At 31.7% G+C, this 19,123-nt stretch overlaps 1 protein-coding gene across 1 annotated transcript; it reads left to right on the top strand.

The window, feature by feature from the left end:
• Window positions 1-10,590: 10,590 nt before the first annotated feature.
• LOC126845347 (STAM-binding protein-like) lies at window positions 10,591-16,818 on the top strand. Its single transcript, XM_050584008.1, has 10 exons — window positions 10,591-10,721; window positions 10,819-10,917; window positions 11,454-11,622; window positions 13,054-13,226; window positions 14,018-14,104; window positions 15,158-15,320; window positions 15,398-15,535; window positions 16,292-16,404; window positions 16,475-16,580; window positions 16,654-16,818. The coding sequence occupies exons 1-10, from the start codon at window positions 10,606-10,608 to the stop codon at window positions 16,714-16,716; spliced, it is 1,227 nt and encodes a 408-aa protein (XP_050439965.1). The 5' UTR covers window positions 10,591-10,605; the 3' UTR covers window positions 16,717-16,818.
• Window positions 16,819-19,123: the final 2,305 nt, after the last annotated feature.

The raw sequence follows: 19,123 nt of genomic DNA on the forward strand, positions 1-19,123 counted from the left end.
TCAATGTGGTTTTTGAGTGCTATGAATTATTAAATATCGAGTGCAAAAAAAAACCATTACTGTAAAGCCGGTCTGAAGGCCTCGATCACTTTTACTCGCAAGCGCTTTGCCAAAACTGGATCTAAAAGGTTTTGGAAGGCCCAAAAAATATCGTAAACAGTTGATGACAGAATTGTAGTCCTCGGCAAGAGAAACCAATTTAATTCAGCTCTGAATATTTTGACTGAAATTAACAAAAGTCGAGATGGTTTAATCTAAGTGCTAAGGTTTAAAGACAACTAAAAGTAAAAGTTTTGTTGGGTAGTGTTAAAGTGACAAAAACATACCTACTTTGTGAAGCCTAATCGTGAAAAACCGTTAGTATTGCTCCTCAAACATATAAATCAATCTTTGAGGCGTATGGACCACTTATATAAACTTTCAATCGGATATGGACCACTATTTTGGGTCCTGATAATAATAGTTAATATTACCACACACTCACACTAGTATTATCTGACTATTCAACTATTACATTGCATATTTTTTATTATCTGGGAGTAACTACTATTTGTTCTATTACTTTACTATGGAAATTTATTTATTTTTTAAATTTTAAGTAAAAAAAAAAAATTAGAATTAATCTTTTTACTACGGACAACCTAAGAAGCTTATGGACCATCGATGATATGCGAACCGCCAGTTAGGAAACACCGATGTAAAGGTTGTACCCTTAATCAGTTCACATTAATACATATACAAACTTATTAGGGTAAGTCAATCCTGCTGTTTGTCAAATAAATTAAAAACAGTGTACTGTATACAAATTATACAGGATTTTTAATTTATTCATAATTAATAAACGTAACATGCATAACGGATGGTGATTGCGGCTGTGTTGGCGATCCGATGGCTGTCAACTATTTGCAAATATAACCGCTGTAGCCCGCTTATCTATTTTTTTTTTTTAGTAAATAAGGCTTCAATAACAAAGATTATCAGTTAATTATCTAGTTTTATTTTACAAAAAAAAAAAGAATAACCTAATTGCACTAAACACCTGCTTTTGACTTTATATGAACTATTGTTACTTCGGGTTTGTTAATATATTGTGACTAATCTTGAACAATACTAGGTACTGAAATAAAAAAATTAAGAGTTACCTTTCATTTTTTATAACTAACCTAAATATAATTATAAGGCAAATAAACCAACTATTGTACATTGACAAACTTTAAATTTTATGCTTCTTTTTTAATTTCACAATATTGTTGGTATCGTCATGTTTTGTATTAAGATTGGTATCGTGTTGTGTTACGCTAACATAGTATTTTTGTTTTGTGAATTTAATGAACTTAAATGAAAATCTAATGAGTAGTAAAACAAAGATAGATGTGTTTATCTAGTTGTATCCTACAAAAATTATATCATAGTTTCTGGCCTATGTCATACAAATTCTCTATATAAAATATTAAAAACGTCATTTTTGAAAGAAAAAAAAAATGTTATAAAAATTAAATATATCACTTGTTTAAAACATTTTTTGCATGTTAGGTAAACTAAGTTTCGAATCGATATGGAGCCCAAGATATTGTATAGTTTTGCCCGCTACGATTTGCTCTCCTCCTATGTTGATTGTCATATTGTTGTGGGTTTTTGTATTTATAATGACGAGAGCTTCAGAATTATGAATGGCGAGATGAAGTCCGATATCCGTAAGCCATTCCCTCACAGTTTCAGCAGCTGATGTTAATAGTTGACCTAGCGCTATGGTGTCTTTGGCGACTGCGACTAGTGCAACATCGTCTGCAAAAGCAAGGAAAGACACTCCCATTGGTAATTTGCTACGTAATAGTTCGTCGTATAGAATGTTCCAGAGTGTCGGCCCTAGCACGGAACCCTGGGGGACGTCACTGGAAATTTTCTCCCTCTTTGTGTTACCTTCTGCAGTAACTAGAAGCGTTCTATTATCTAGGTAGCTGGATATGATGCAGAGGAGATACCTGGGAATATCTTTGTCTTCCATAGCGTATATTATCTCTTACCACGGCGCCGAATTGAACGCGTTCTTTATGTCTAGTGTGAGAACGCCAGTCTTCTTTTTTGAACCGCTGGTTTCCACAATACTCCTCAGTGCATTTACAGCGTCCGTCGTTGATCGGCCCTTACGAAAACCGCACTGCCTTTGGTTAAGACGCTTGTTTATTTCGAGGAAATTTCTGAGACGATTGTTAAGGGTAGGTGTGAGATGTAATAAATATGCGACTGTGAAGGATGGGTGTGAGGGAGCTTTGTTGATAAATTCATAACGAGCTTCACCAAAACTTATCTGCAATCAGAAACAATAGTCGGTTAGGCCGTGGAAACAAAAAGGAAAGATTTAGGATCATCTTCAAGACTTTTTCAAGAACTGAAAGTAGATGATTCAGAAACATAGTTCCTGAACACAGTTTGAATTAGGTCGGTTTCTTTTTAGCGGACGCTCTTGGTCTTCATCCGCCTCGCTGTCGGTGTCGTCTAATTCCATACCATTAAATTCAGGATCACTAATTATACATATATAAGTATATAATATATATTATGTATATATAAATTATTGATTTGATATATGAAGGGCACAGGGGAAAAAATGTAGTAGTCACATTATGAAAATTTTTTTTTTCAATTTATGCCATTAATTTTAGCTTCGGTGCGGAGCTGAAAAGGTATTGTTTTTACAATGTTTTAATTTTTTTTTTTTGTGTCTGGACTCAAGATATCTCGTAAACCGCTGAACCGATTACTTCGTGTAGCAACTTTATAGATCAGAAATCATACCTAGAAGGTACATTATGGGGCCAAAAATTTTAAAAAGTCCCCCCTTCCCCATCAAAATTGAGAAAAACACCCGAAAAATTTATAAATTTGTCTACTTAAAAATACGATGCTCTATAACTTTTTTAAAAATAGTCCAAAAAGTTCCAAATTTATATGAATTGTTCTTCAAACATAGTACTATCGATAAACATTAACAAAACAAAAAAATATCATAAATCCTTTCCCCTAGAAGGGATAGATTTTTTTTCTTTATTTCACTTTTTTTAATTAAAGTTTTAAAGATTTAGATCTAAAAATTAGACCGAAAATAGATCTAAAATGGAACTATAATATCTACAATTTTCTCAAAAATCTGTAGTCAAAATTTTTTTTTATTAAGGAAAAACCCCGAAAATAGGATAAATTTACACTTTGGCCGTAGTCAGTTTCTAGGTTGCTATGTGTGAGTTAATCAACAGTCAACAGGTAATGAAAATATTTTCATTACATTGTTAATTACAATATATCGGTAACTATGATGGTATATTTTTATAGACAGACTATCAACCCTTATCGTATCCACCCTCCAAAAGACTAAATATTAAATTTTAAGTACATTATTGCTGTTCCCACGATATCTTTTAAATCGCTATAACTGATTTGAATATACTACCCACAGATTCGCATCGAAGCGTTTATTTAAAAGTGATTTTATCACTTTCAGTTATAATAAAATCTGTGGACCTGTGACCTTTCCGTTCCCACTATTTTGTATATATGTTAATAGATTGTTTAAAAAAATACATTTCTTATTAGAATAGCATTTAATGTGATTTTATAAATTTAGCATGCGATTAACCGGCGAATTGCTACTGTAATTTTGTGCATGGGTAAGGATATAAAACATAGGAGTAGAACGAAGCGATACTACTTGTGGAACATTTATGGGTATTTCATTAAAAATTTCTGGACAGTCAATTTTATTATTAAGCAAATTATAAATCCAGTTTACGTCCAAGCATTTTCTTCTGTATAACAGGGACTGCATTTTCAAATTATCAAGCAGATAATCATGTTTAATTTCCCTATTATTTGACTTGTGAGATACTAAAGCTAAAAATCGATTTTTTAACGATTCAATTTTATTTATATCACAAGCAACATATGGAGACCATACAATAGATCCATATTCCAAGATAGACGAACAAGTGCAATATATAAGGTTTTTAAGCATGCAATATTTTGAAATTCATCACAATTTCGCCTTAAAAATCCTAATGTACGTGATGCTTTGTTACAAATATATGTGATGTGTTTCGTAAAAGATAAGTCACTAGATAGAAAAACTCCTTAACATCCTTAACATGATTTACAGCAATGAGATTGCAGTAATTTATTACATACTGGTGATAATTTTGAATTTTAGATCTAGTAAAAGTAATTTGAAAACATTTACTTTCATTAATTTGCAATCCGTTTTTTAACGACCAATGGTAAAATGTGTCTAAATCAGACTGTAGTTTACAAAAATCGCTAGGTGATTGAATTTGTAAATATAACTTCAAATCGTCGGCAATAACCAAAGATTTACAGTGGTTAAACTCGTTACAAAGGTCATTTTTAAATACAATAAATAAAAGAGGAGACAAATGCCCACCCTGGGGCACACCTGATGTAACATCAATCACAGACGAGGTTGATTTTCCGATCTTAACTATATGTTTCTACCATTAAGCTATGATGAAAACCAATTTATCATCGGATTTCCTATTCCCATTGAACTCATCTTATTAATTAATATTGAATAGTCAACACTATTAAACGCTTGTTTTAAGTCTATATAAATGGCATCAACACGCCCCCCTTTAGAGACTCAGGAATTTGATCTGGACCAGCTGTAGTATTCGCGCGTATTTTCCAAAGGCTATCGAAAACTTCCGGGATTGTAAGAGTACACTTTCTTAGATCGATACATTCAGACTGTATTTTATTGAATGGTCCATTACTAATGTCACCAGAAGTTGAGTAAACTGAACCGAAATATTGACCAAACATATTTACTATATTATTTAAATTATCAGATTGAGAATTATCAAACTCTAAAAAAGTAGGTAAGCTGTTTACCTTTTTACAATTTTTTACATAAGTTCAATAGTATTTTGGACTGAACATTAAACTATTTTGTACCTTACAAAAATAATTTGAGTAACAACTTTTTGACAAAGCCTTGCATAAAGCCCTTGTTTCTGAGAATTCATTATAGATAGACGGTGGACCATTTTGTTTAAATTTCTTATGAAGCTTATTTTTTTTACGAATTAATGATATTAATTCTTTAGAAAACCAAATTGGAAAAGGCGATTTACGTGGGAGAACTTTTAATTGTTATATTTGCGGATTTTTATATATTTTAAATCTCACCTTATTAAAATCACCAAGGAATCCATCAGTAACTTTTTCTCCTTTGAATGATATGTTCTTTGAACATTTACGTGGTATTCGCACCCAGTTTAATCCGTGTTTATTACAAAGCAAGAGTTAAATTTTGATTCAATTCTTACTACTTTTATTTTGAACATCGTCTCTTTTTGGATAGTATTTATGTCCATAGCATTTTTTGACTTTATATATCTCGTAGTTTTACAATGATGTATGTTGTACAGTTTTTGAAAAATTGTTTACCTATGATTCTGAGGCTGTAAAAGTGGAGGCATCGGAAGTATATTGAGCTGCTGCCACTGATGCCCATTGCGCTAACATCCTGATTGAAACGGGCTGTTTATTTTGTCTTGCCATTGTAAAACGTTCATAGGCCAGTTGTTGATGATTTTGTTCTTTTCTTTATCTTCAAATTTTCGAATCGCTTCTTCCCATTGCTTCAATAGGATTTTCTGCGACGGCCTCACCTGCCCCGGACGCTCTGGTCGCCCCGATGAGGGAATCGTGTGGCACCAAACCGAAGGCGTTTGAGACATCGAGCCACGCCACACACTTGTCAGCCCGACCGGTGCGGGCGCGCTCCAAAATGTGCTTAAGTGTGTGTACGTGCTCAAAAGCACCGTCCGCCGGGAGGAAGCTTTTTTGGCCTGGGCTTATTACCTGGTTACCCAGAAGCCACGCGGTGAATCTCTTGGCTAGACGGCCCGCATAGAGCTTGTAGATGGTTCTAAAATAACAAATGTTTGCAAAGTAGTAATTCCAAAAAAAAATTTAAAACAACTATAAGATAGTATAGTACATAAAAAAAATATAAATCACGTTTGTCTAACTTCATTTCTTCAATAGTTTGATAATATCTTTATCTTGGTTATATATTAAATTACAAAATAAAAAAATAACAAATTTTAATATTAATAAAACAAACTTAAAAAAATAACAAATTTTTGCAAAGTAGTAATTCATAAAATAATATAAAACACAGGACTATACGATAGTATAGTACAAAAAAAAAATATAAATCACGTTTCTCTTAACTTCATTTCTTTAATAGTTTGATATCTTTATCTTGATTATATATTAAATTACAAAATTACAATCCTCAATTGGATAAATCTAAAATTTAAACAGCAAAATATACTTAACAAAATCTGATATTAATGAAATTTGTGATATTCTTTGAAGCATTTTTCCAAGCATAAGCCTGGTTTATCATCACAACTGTTACAAAAATATATGGTTTCTTTTCGTATTTTTTTATTAGCACAAATCTTGCATCGTTTTTTAAAATACAGATTTTTTTCATTTTTTTCGACCATTTTTGGTAAATGTGGTTCTTTATTATTTTCTTGAGAATTTTTTGGAATATTATTTTCGTTCTCAGATAATAAACTCTCAATAACCGATAGCCTATAGTCGTACAATGATATTTTTTGGACGTGTTTACTGTAAAGGAAGTATGAATTTATTAATAGTAAGTGGATAAAATGTAAGCCTATTTTTTTATACCACCTCAAAGATTTTCGCTCACAGGGGTAATATGATGACATTTGATCTTGGCGATCTACCCCCCCCCCACACATGTTTTCATTATATTTTTTTACTATTAGAGGTTTTTGTTTTATTCCCGTTTTAGAATTTACTTCCACACAAGAGTGAGAAAACTCAGAACTTATCATCAAAACTTCTCTCTTATCCTTCCATTTTATAACACATATACCCTCGTTTGTAGATCGATGTATACATTCTCCTTTCTTTAATTTTTTATTAATCAGTTCTTTGGGGTTGTATTTGCGGTTAGATCGTAATGTTCGTGTGACAAACGTTTTTTTTTCTAACAACTGTTTTGTTAAATTCACACTAGGTATTAAAAAAGTTGTCCATAAATAGTGATCGACCTTTATAAAATAATCCATTCATAAGTTTATGAACTACAAACTCTGTGTGGCTCAAACTATTAGAAACATCATGTCCTTGGCCAGAATAAACCATAACCCTATGTATTAGGCCCCATGGTTCGGTTAACATATATGTTTTTACGCCATACTTATGTCGTTTGTTTTTTAAGTATTGGCGAAATAACAACCGTTGATAAAACCATTGATTCGTCTATAGATAAATTTTTAGAAGGTTCATAAACTTCATCCATTCTTGAATTAAAATAATTCAAAACATTCTGGATTTTAAACAATCTTTTATGGGGAACTGGTTCACCCTCTTTAGCGTTACGAGTAAAATGTAATGCTCGTAATATTAACATAAATCGGTTACGACTCATATTTTCACGAAAACATGGAGTATTGAAAAGTCGACCCGTTTTCCAATAATCTTCCAATCTACTTAATCTAATTGTTCCTATATGAAACCACAAACCAAAAAATATTTTTAATTTTTTCGGGTAGTCTTCTTCTTAAGTCCATCTTCCAAAAGCGGAAGTTTGGTGACCCATCAGTTGACGTTGGCAACAATCTCTTGATTTGACTGCAGACAATATCATGATGGGTTTTCTTGGGAAGGGGTTAATCAGGGTAGTTTCCCGTTGCTTTCCCTGATCGCAGTAGCATACCTTATTTCTAAGAGATACTACTCAAGCGTAAATAAATTATTTACGCTTGATACTAGTAGCGCTGCTGCCTACTACTAGATCCATTTTAGTCGGTTCTTACGACAGGCATGGACTACCGAGGGTGTATTCTAATCCCTATCCACAGGGTAGTATCTACCCAATAATTAATTTTGGCACTTTCGCTTGTTTGATTTAAAAAAATGTCAAATGCATATGCATTTGTTTCCTCAACAATAAGATCAAAAAACTCATCAGTAACCACAAAATTAAAATAGTCAATAGGTTTGTTTCCTACGGGTACACTTTTAAGACCTGGTGTAGCTGAAAATTCAATATAGTTTACGTCGGGAGGGTCAGATAACCAATTAATTATAGAACTGTTAAGCGCTGCGCTAAAATTATTATCAGATTCATCAGTCGTCATATTATTATCTATAGGAGTATATTGAGTACAATTATTTAAATTGTCACCTTTAACATCTGCCATATCACTAAAATCATCATCCAAACTGCTTCCAAAATCATCATCAGAACTTCCGTCAAAATCTTCCTCAGATGAAAACCATTTATCCTTATCTAAAATTAAGAGGAGTTTCTCGTCTGTCAATAAGTTCTTTTGCATACTTCTAACAGGACTACGAGAACGTTCTCTAGAAGGACCAGGAGGGAAATCCATATTGGTATTATTTAATTATTATTTTATTTAAATAAAACTGTTTACTGTTATCACATTTTAGTTACCTCCATGTGCCTAACAATATGATAAACATATGATATGAACATAGAAACAATAAATGTGGAAATATTGACGCATGGATTGTTTTGTCGATACCTAAAATGTTTACTACCACTTTTAGTATATTAGGAAAAAAAAATAATGATAATAGTGTTAGACAATAGAAAAAACACGTGTTTTAAATTTGTAATATGTGGTAGATAATATGTTGCCTTATCACAAAAATGGCGGAAACTATAAACCAACTACACCAATTTATTTATAAATATATACTGAATAGCCATACCAAATATAAGGGTCATAACTTAATAGCCGAGTATTTTAGAACACTATAAACATACATATAACATTTGTCGGATACCCTCCGACATCGGACAGCCGCGTTCGTATCCAGTGTCGGAGGCTATCCGACGTCGGCATTAAACAGTATTAAAGCCGATTTTCAGCATAATGAAAAACCTCAGTGTATAAATCTTTGGAGCTGTCAAAAAAGCTCTTGTGACGAAAATAAAGTCCAACAAAATTTCATTTTTATCCAACGATGTTCAACAAAATTGTTGGATAAGTTTAATTAATGCCCCCCCCCCTCCCGATATGGTTTCTTGCGTTCGCCTCTGTCTCTACTAAAGGTGCCATTTTCATTAACATCTTTGACAATAATTTAAATAATTGATTCGAGTGGTCGAAGAATTACTTACTGGTGACGTTTGTCCACCTTTTCAAATGTGTTTTAGTTTTCGGCCATTGTTATCGTATCCGGCCCGTAAGAATTTATGAAATCACATGTTAAAAATAAAAAATAAACAAATATGCTTTTGGTTTTTGTACGTAACCAATGAAACCAATGAACCAATGTGACAATTTGAAAGTAAATATTTTTCAATATAAATTTAATTTTGTTTTAAATTTGAATGTTTACCAGTAAGTATTTGTCACAATTACATAATTTTTCTCTCAGGTTATAATTTATTTATGTCGTAGATTACACATCAAATATTTGAAATAGATCATTGTTGTCGCAGTTCACAGTCTAACGTGTTGAATAGGTAGGTAGTATAAAAAAGTACTTGTTGTCTAGTGAGTCTATAATTCATAGTATACAATATATTAGGAGCAACTATTTAGGGGAGTTAATTTTTAGCTTAAAATAAGTCATTTAAGTGCAGTGGCGTGCGTAGGAATTTTGTATGCGGGGGGGGGGGGGGATGCCATAGGCTAGTACAACGATTAACGAAAATGTATTTCAATCTTTATTATAATAACAAAAAAATATTCACAACAGTATTTATTACTGTTTGCTATTGAACTGATAATATTAAGAATTATGCATACTTTTAAAGAATTATTAAATATTTGTATTTACTAAGTATTACTATTATTTATGAATAATAACACTATACATAAAAAATATATACTAAACTATTTAGTAGGTAACTAATAAACTATAGCTTTAATCGAGGCTTTAATCAACATTTCATGTTGATGAACTGTCATGTTTAAAATATAAAAAAAAAGTCCCATGGGAGGAGATATATCCCCCATCATGCCCTCCTGTATACGCCACTGTATAAGTGTAATAAATTAATTTAGCAATAGCCAATAGGTAATACCTATGCCTGTTAAGATGATATTTTTTAATATTAAGGTGAAACTTCGGAAGACGTTATTAATTGTTCAGCTTCTAATAATTTTTAAATAACACGCTATTTATAAAGTTTTATAGAATTTGGTAATATTAATATTATCAAAGATCCGAAGTTTAAATGTTGAACGTTTAATGACCAAGGAATTTCAACAAAAAATAACTAGTAATAATGGTTTTCAACATATTCCAATGTGGTTTGACAACCCAACTGATAAAATGTTGAGACTTCACATTTTTTCAGCTCCACATCAAAGTTATAACATTAGAGTGGGGTCATTCATTAGGTTGCCTTAATTCACACAGCAGATTGTCCAATTGATTTTAACATTACAAGCTAAATAATTTAACTGAAGTATTGAAGACAAATTGTTTTGTATATTATGATATTTTAAGATTTTTTTCTTTGTTTACACGGTACCTATATATAGTTTTGATTGATCAACAAACATGAGTCACGGTCTCGATGAAGTAGAAACAATCATGTTGACGCCGGACCAGCGGCTCAATCAAATATTCCTGTTTAGTTCGAAGGTTGAGTTAAATCCAAATGTGGCTGCTAGAAAGTGTGTAGCTACAGTAGCTTTTAGAAAAATAATTTTATAAAATACTATTAAATGCCGTCCAAATGACAACTATAACACAATTTTTTTCGTTTTCTAGGTATTACCAATCGGGAATAGATATGATAAGAATGGCTGAAGTGTATTTAAAAGATAACAACTTAGAACAAGCATATATTCTGTATAATAAATTTATGGTGTGAGTTGACTATATTTATTAGTTATTACATTTGCTTTAAAACAAGTACATTCATGGATGTATGTACGAAAAAAAAGTTACCTAATGAGTTTTACGAACCACGATTCTGATCTGTGGTTAATGTACCTACATTACAATATAATATTAAAAAAAAATAAAAACATATTGTTATAGTAGTGTAACGGTGATATTTCACCTGACCGTAACTTCTCGCCCCAATCCTACTCACTCAGCGCCCCAGACAATAGGTAGGGGGGACGGAAAAAGAATATGTGATTTAAAAAATAAACAAGTACACAAAAAATCAAGTAGTATAAAATTTTGTGAACTAGGTTCAAGGTATTTGTGTAGTAGGTCGGCAAAAATATAGCGCACAATATCATCGGTAGTTGCGGTCCGTGATGGTAAATATCAACTGATAATTAAGTGCCGCACGGAGTGCATTGTCCGCTGTGTGCGTCCTACCTATTTTCTAGGGCCCTGAGTGAGTAGCTTTGGGAAGAAAACCCCAATTTTCATTTGAATGCATTTGTTAGATTATTCCTAGAAACAATTTCAACCCATCCGGATTACAAAAATGTCCCGGCAGAAGACCGTAATGCAAATAATCGACTACTTAGAGATGTCCTTCCAAGAGCCGAAAATTTGAAAAGTCAATTAAAGGCCCAATATAGCAATGAATATGAACAATACCTAGAGCAAAAAGTAAAAGACAATCGTTTTTAATATTTACAATATGTCGCGTCTTAGTGTCAAAATTAATGCAACTCAATCAATAAATTATTAATCTATAAATAACTATAATACATATAATATCATTGAAGTTTGATAAAGTTGGTAGTGTTATAACACTCAACATTAATACTACTAAAGTCAGTGAAAAGCGGTTGTTACATACAATTAGTAAACACATTAAGCGACTAAACAATTAAGACTGATAATTTAAAAAAAGAACCATTTGAAAACACGCCGTGATTGTGTTATAACTTAATTAGCATTAGGTTATCTTGATAGAGATCTATAGGCTATTTTATATAATTTGGGAATTCTAAATTTCGAAAACAAATGTATCAAAAAGCTAGTTTTAAAATACCGTTAGATTCATTAAATTAACAAAGTTATAGGGTTAATCTATGATAGTTTTTATTCTCAATTAAGTAATTTTTGGATATATCCATGTTTTATGCCGACGCTTCGGACTCTTTGCAGAGTCTATCTTCAGGGCAATAGTGGTCTCGACTGTTCAAATGCCGTGACCATACTGACTGCTTCGCTCATTCCCTACCGCTATTTATACATGCCGTGACCTTGATGTCGTGTTTCTCGACCAATAGGAAACGAGCGCCATACCGTGTCACAACTTGTCGTGATAAGTCATTATGTGTCATGTTGTGCCGTTTCTTTTTGGCATTCCCTACATTTAGGTCTGCCTTTTCTACACCCGCAATTTTCATTAATTTCTACAGTGGCTGCTTCTTTTTGGAGAGCTGGTTTAGCTTCTTCTTTTATTTTTTCCAGATGGATAATGGGTTTCCACGCGTCACTGATTTTCTAACCATCATCTCTATTGAAATTTTGTGGACACTTTTCAATTTCTATTGCCTTTTTATACATTATTTTGCCGAAGTTGGTTTCTTTGTCAAGTATTTTTACTTTATCAAACTGGACAACATGCCCCGAGTTCATCGCATGTTCTGCTACTGCAGATTTATCTTTCCTTTTATAGTCAACATCTCTTTCATGTTCTTTTACTCGTATTTCAATAGCCCTTCCCGTTTGACCAATGTATGACTTACCGCAAGTGCATGGTATTTCATATACACCTGGTGTCATCATTTCCGGGATTTTGTCTTTAGGGGTTCGGAATAATGATCCAATTGTCATATTGGGTTTGAATAATGTTTTTATTTAAAAATTTTTAGTAATTCTCGAGATGCGATCCGTAACTCCTTGTATATAAGGCAATAATAATAACCCTTTATAGTCGTCCTCGTCAGCAACTTTGGAATTTCCTGTTTTATATATTCTTTCCGCTCTTTTTAAGTTTTTTCCTCTTCAAGGTGTTAACGCATTCATAGTTTTTATTCTTATTATAACTCACATGAGTGATCAGTAATACTAATGTATATTTTATAGGCAATACAAGAACAAAAGGATAGAGAAAAATTACAAGGCGTATACGGTGATGATGGGCATGAGGTATCTTTTAATACTAATAGAGTCACTGAGAAACATTTAAATATGATCCTAAACAACGCAACTACTCGTACAGACTTCAATAATAGTGGTTTAAAGAAAAGACTACCATAGTTAATATTATTATTATTATTTTCTTAGTGCTTAACTATGCTCGATTGTTCAATTCTATAACACAATAATAGGTTACATTTGGAAAATATTTCATACAGCAAACTTATTGAACATTGGTAACCCGCTAAACTATAAATATTGTAAATAGTATATTTTGCTTTCTAGATTATTATTTAAGATGAAACCACTCAGCCTATTTCTAAGGAGTAAAATATAACCAAGTTTTGACAAAATCTTAATTTAGAGCTTGAACTATAGTGTACACTTATTTATACAACAATGAGAATACTTTATTGATTGCCATTTTTTTTTTGTCAGACTATCACAGTAATTTCTAAAGGATAAATTACAATTTTTTTCCATCAAAACTGCTTAGCAGGGGAGAAGTATTGAGAATAGAACTTTAACTATGGGGTAACGTTTTTATATTTTTGATATCTATAGTTAATATTTTTTTATTAATAAATTAAAAAAGGAAAAACACTTCATCGTAGATAAAGTTTTTCTCTACAGATTGTAAAAATTGTATACGATTACTATAAATACTGCCCTCACATTCTTGTTCCCTCAATTACCATTTTACGCAAAAAAAATTACATCAAGTAATCAATACTCCTTAAGTTGGATCTTCTGTATGATTATTAAAATATGTAAGTACTTACTGTGTTATAGAATTGCATAGCTGATACGTACTTGTATAGGTACGTATAAACAGTATTTTACTTATCCGAAATTATTTATATCATTGTAAAAGCTGTTATAGAAATTCAAATAATTTTATTGTTATCAGTCTTAGAAATCAATATAACTTTTACAAAGATCCAACAATTCTACCAAGTATATCAAGCAACGTGCATTCACAACATAAATGCTTTGAGTATGTAACCAATATTAACAATTGAAGAGGTCCGTGCAAACGCCACTGCAGACAACTTGTTTTGCAATAGAAAAATTATCTATACTTTAGTGCGGCTAACAGTAAAATCGGTCAATTATTTACAAATGTATTACCAAATGCACTTTTCTCACCAACTGCAGTAAATGAAATAAATATTTTATTCTACCATCCTGGAAAGTTGAAATAAAATCTATCTTGTTTTTGCACGGGCTCCTTAAATTTATCGATTAATACATTTTGTAGTTTTTTTCTTATTAAGAACCAAAAAACTATTTTATTTAATGAGACTTTACTTATTAATTATAATCTACATGCAATTTTTTTACCTAAAAAATGTTTATGTCGTTTTTAGCAAAGCTAAGTATTTAAATTCAATACAAAAAAATTGGTTATCCATACATACGTTATATTAAAAATTTCAATTATAGCTAAATTTAGTTAAAATATCGAACACTTATACATATGTAATAACTCTTGAATTACTTAGTACGCATAATTGATATTTTTAGTTGTAAAATCATAATAATATATGTATACAATTTCTTCTTTGAAAACCTATTTAATATTTATATTTATGCGATATATTTATTAAATTAAAAAAATAATCCCAAAGTTGGTGTAATAATATATTTTGCTATAACATCCGGAAAAAAATTATAGTGAAAAAAACCTACAATTTTTTTAGCATCAAGTTATTTTACAAAAAAAAATGTAATCAAAATATTTTTGTTATTAAAAATAATGGACAATTGTAATTGTATTTTTATTATTGATTAACTATTATGATAAATAATGTTTTTTAGCATAGGTAATTTAAGTAATAAATGCAATTTACCGGACACCCTTTAAGCTATAATATTCGAACTAGTGGAGTCGACCCAATTCTGTCTTCAGATTTGTAATCAGCGTAAAAAAACATTATAATATGGTAAAAAACAAATTACAAAAAAAAGGTGTGTCCGTTAAAGTACATTTATACCAAATAATGTAAGTACTTAATAGTTAATAGATAAAATGTATTGCTATTTCCAGCGAAAAATCCCATGTTGACAGAAACTCAAATCCAGTGACAAAACGTCTACACAATCAACGGAACATAATAGTTCCAGGAGATTTATTGCAAAGATTTTTGGATATTGTAAAAAATAATACTATGGTTAATTTAGAAACATGTGGTATATTAGCTGGAAAATTAGTAAGTAAGGCTATGTTATAAAAATAACATTTCCGATTTTTATTTGGTGCCTTCCTTTTATTGTTTCACTTTTTTAGAGTGTCAATAGTCTAATAATAACAACCTTGTTGATTCCAAATCAAAACTGTACCCCGGATTCTTGTACGGCAACGAATGAAGAAGATATTTTTGAGTTTCAAGATACAAAAAACCTAATGACTTTAGGATGGATTCATGTAAGATTATAATTTATATTTATAATTCTACTTCTTTTTCGCCTTATCTCACCTATAAATTGAGTCAGTTAGCCAAATACATTCTTTTTTTTCTTAAGCTTTAAGACCATCTATGCTCCACAAAGAAGCATACCGGAGTGGCCGAGTGGCTAAGGCGGCAGTGTGTTAGCGCTTACTGTCACTGGTTACGGACACTTAGTTACGGGCGCTCCGTTTGCTGGGCGAGCAATCGTCCGGTGAAAAGGAGCCGCCATCCCCCTCTGGCGACGGACAGTAAATTCGTCAAGAAATCATATCATTATGGCAGCGTTGGGCCTTCATGGCCCGTTAAGCTACATGATGATGATGATGATGATAATGCTCCACAAAGCTTCTACCAACACTCTATTACTCCTACTTCTTCTGGGTTATTGACTACAATTATCTGGAGATCGTAGCTTTTTTTAAATTTTTTTGGTCAATACTTGGACCTGTAAGTTTTCTGCAGTGTAAAATAGCACGTGTTTCCGTCCTTAATCCGTAATCGTATTTCCTCGTGGTGATTATTGTTGCTGTTTAAATCCAATTTTTAAAACTTTATTTTTTATTTTTAACTATTTTAGTCCAAACAATTACCTCTTGTTACTACATACTTATTATTTGGTTGTTTCTTTAATTATCACTAGCGCCACTTATAGTGGATCTGGTACTATCAGTTATTTTGTAGTGTCTTGCTTGTTTCAGTTATCATTTCGTTATTCTCATATCTTTTTTTAGACTCATCCATCACAGGCCTCATTCATGTCTAGTGTAGACTTACACACTCATTATGCTTACCAAATAATGTTACCAGAAGCTATTGCGATTGTCTGCGCAACCAAATTTAATAAGTAATTATTATTTAGCTTATGTGTACTATTTTAAATTATATCATGCGAAAATTATCGGTTGACTTTCCAGTAACTCATTTTTCACCTTAACTCCTTATGGCGTTCAATTCATCGCGAGCTGTAAATCTGCGAGTGGTTTCCATACGCATAATGTAGATAATGAAGATATGTACGCAGTAAGTTTAAATGCATAACGGTTCAATTCGAAAGCTGGAACTCGAAGTAATTATATTATGCCGACTATTTCAGATTGCGGAACACATCTTATGGGATTATAGTTTACTAGTCAATATTATAGACTTCAGACAGTGATGTGAAAGGAATCAATTATAAATACTACTTGTGTAATATTGTGTAAAAAAAATTTCTTTTGTACAGAAAATTTTAGGTTTTTTGAAAATCTAGAAAACAAATCATAATGGACATTAATTGTTGTAATAAAATAATAAAAGAAGAGTTATTTTTTGTAAAGACTTGGTTTTTTTTTACTAATTATTAATTTTAAAGTTGTTTTACATTGATAGATAACAGATAAGAGATATGGGTTTTACTTTGGAACCATGATTTAAGATAGAATGGTTACGCGACGAGGACTAATATTGCGGCCGCGAAGGTTCTTATCAATAATTTAAAAAACTCACTGTACTACAGCGCAATCTATAGTGATATACTATTATCAATATTAAAAACAAATAATCAAAATTCATATTCGCATTGAATTCAAGTGTAAAATTAATAATTATAAAACGGTTTTAATATTTGTTTTGTTGCTTGCTAACAGGCAATTAAAAGGAATTAAGTAGGTAAAAGAATTTGTGTAGGTATAGTATGTATTATTTTATCAGGGCAAATAAATGTTCACAAAGCCTAAAATAAGTTACAAATCAACCAACTTTTAAATTACACAAGTACTTACCTATTAATTACTAATTAACACCTTTTTAACTTTATTCTTTAACATATAATGTAAATAAATAAGACCAATATATATTTGTATGGGTTTACAATACAATTGTCTCATTAGAACAGATGGAAATAATGTCAAACATTTATTATGTGTACTACCTAGTAAATTTATGGGGACAGCATCTTTTTTCAGTTGTAATCTTTTTAAAGCAACCTTTCGAGTTAGACATAACTATGTTTATTAAATGCAAATTTACTACAAAAACACTCAATATTTACTACATCCTTGACCCGAATCCCAATTATTAATTATGTCACTGTTTTTAAAGTGTTAGCACATACTCGGTGACTTTTTTTAAGTTTTATCCCTAATGCTTCTTCCCACAATAGCTTTCTGTTTGCATCTTGAGGCAACCCAAAAAGGGGTTTCGATGTATCGTGAGGAATAGATAAACAACAGTAACTTGGCATTTTAAAAAATAATATTAAATTTCAAAACTTTTAAGTTATGAAGTTCAAAAACAAATTTATGATAATTAGAAACATTGGCCAAAACGTGAATTACGAGGGAAGCCTTTTCCCTCGTCATTCACGAAAGTTTTGTTTATAATATGTATCTAGTTAATACCTAGTTAATAATGTAATAACCTGGTTAGGTTATAACTAATTCAAATTTTGCCGGGCAATATGTTGAATTTGCTACTAGGAGCGCTAATAATCAGTGAGTATTTCATGATTTTTGATAAGAACCTTTGCCGCCGCAAGTTACTGCAGATTAGTATTGGCCGTCGCGTAACCATTCTATCTTAAGAGGGCGTCACACCACTTTTTTTCGGCGCGTAAAACATGTCTCAGGATATGCAACTTTCTGGGAAACCGAGTGGGTTTAGCGTATACTTGCTAATGAACAAAATTAAAGATTAGAAGTTTATCTACATATTAACATAGGTTTTTTTCGATTATGTTACTAGGAACCGAGTTATAGATCTTTGAAGTTTTCATTTTTCAATAGCGTATATCTTCGTTTTAAAACATTTTATCGAAAAAAACCTCTGTTAATATGTAGATAAACTTTTCATCTTTAATTTTGTTAATAGGCAAGTATGCGCTAAAACCACTCAGTTTCTCAGAAAATTGCATATCCTGAGACATGTTTTAGTCAAATTTTAGTAGTTATTAGTGCCAGTTTGTGGCGATCCTAGCGGCGACTTTAAAACACATGCGGTGTGACGCGGCGGCGGCAGTGGTGGTGGGGGCAGCTCCTAGCGGGTTGCAACTCACGTGAACACGAAGGCGGCGGCCGCCGACCACGACCAAAACCGGTTTTAGGCGGCAAGTAATAATATAATTTTTCCTATTGTATATTTCTTCTTATCTACAATAGTTTTATTTTTATTTTATTGCATTTATCGATATCCGATATTATTTCTGTTACCTACTTTATAATATTCTAAAATACTGATTTTTAGCCCGGTCCGGGTTAGGTGAGCTGTGCTGTGCTATCCGTACGCAGTACCTTTAACTTTGAACTACTTTAACTTTTAAACCGCTGTACCGATTTACGCAAGTGGCACATCAATCGATCAGTGATTGGACATAGTTGGTACATAGAGGGGTAAGAAGATTTGGAAAAATCTACTTCTTCCCCCAAAAATGTTAAAACAAAAAAAAAATGACCGGGTTAGGCGTTAGCGGCGGCACTGTGTTATTACACAAGCTTGCGCGCATTCTCGAATAGTATAGCTACTGTTTATTGAAATTTATGAAACAACGAACAGAATAAAAAATACAATATCCAACATAGTTTGAATCA

This window comes from Adelges cooleyi, unplaced genomic scaffold (assembly GCF_023614345.1).
Source record: "Adelges cooleyi isolate 19-005CV unplaced genomic scaffold, UGA_ACOO_1.1 ACOO_flye_CR_arks_rails_tigmint_CR_PRNA_784, whole genome shotgun sequence".
NCBI lineage: Eukaryota > Metazoa > Arthropoda > Insecta > Hemiptera > Adelgidae > Adelges > Adelges cooleyi.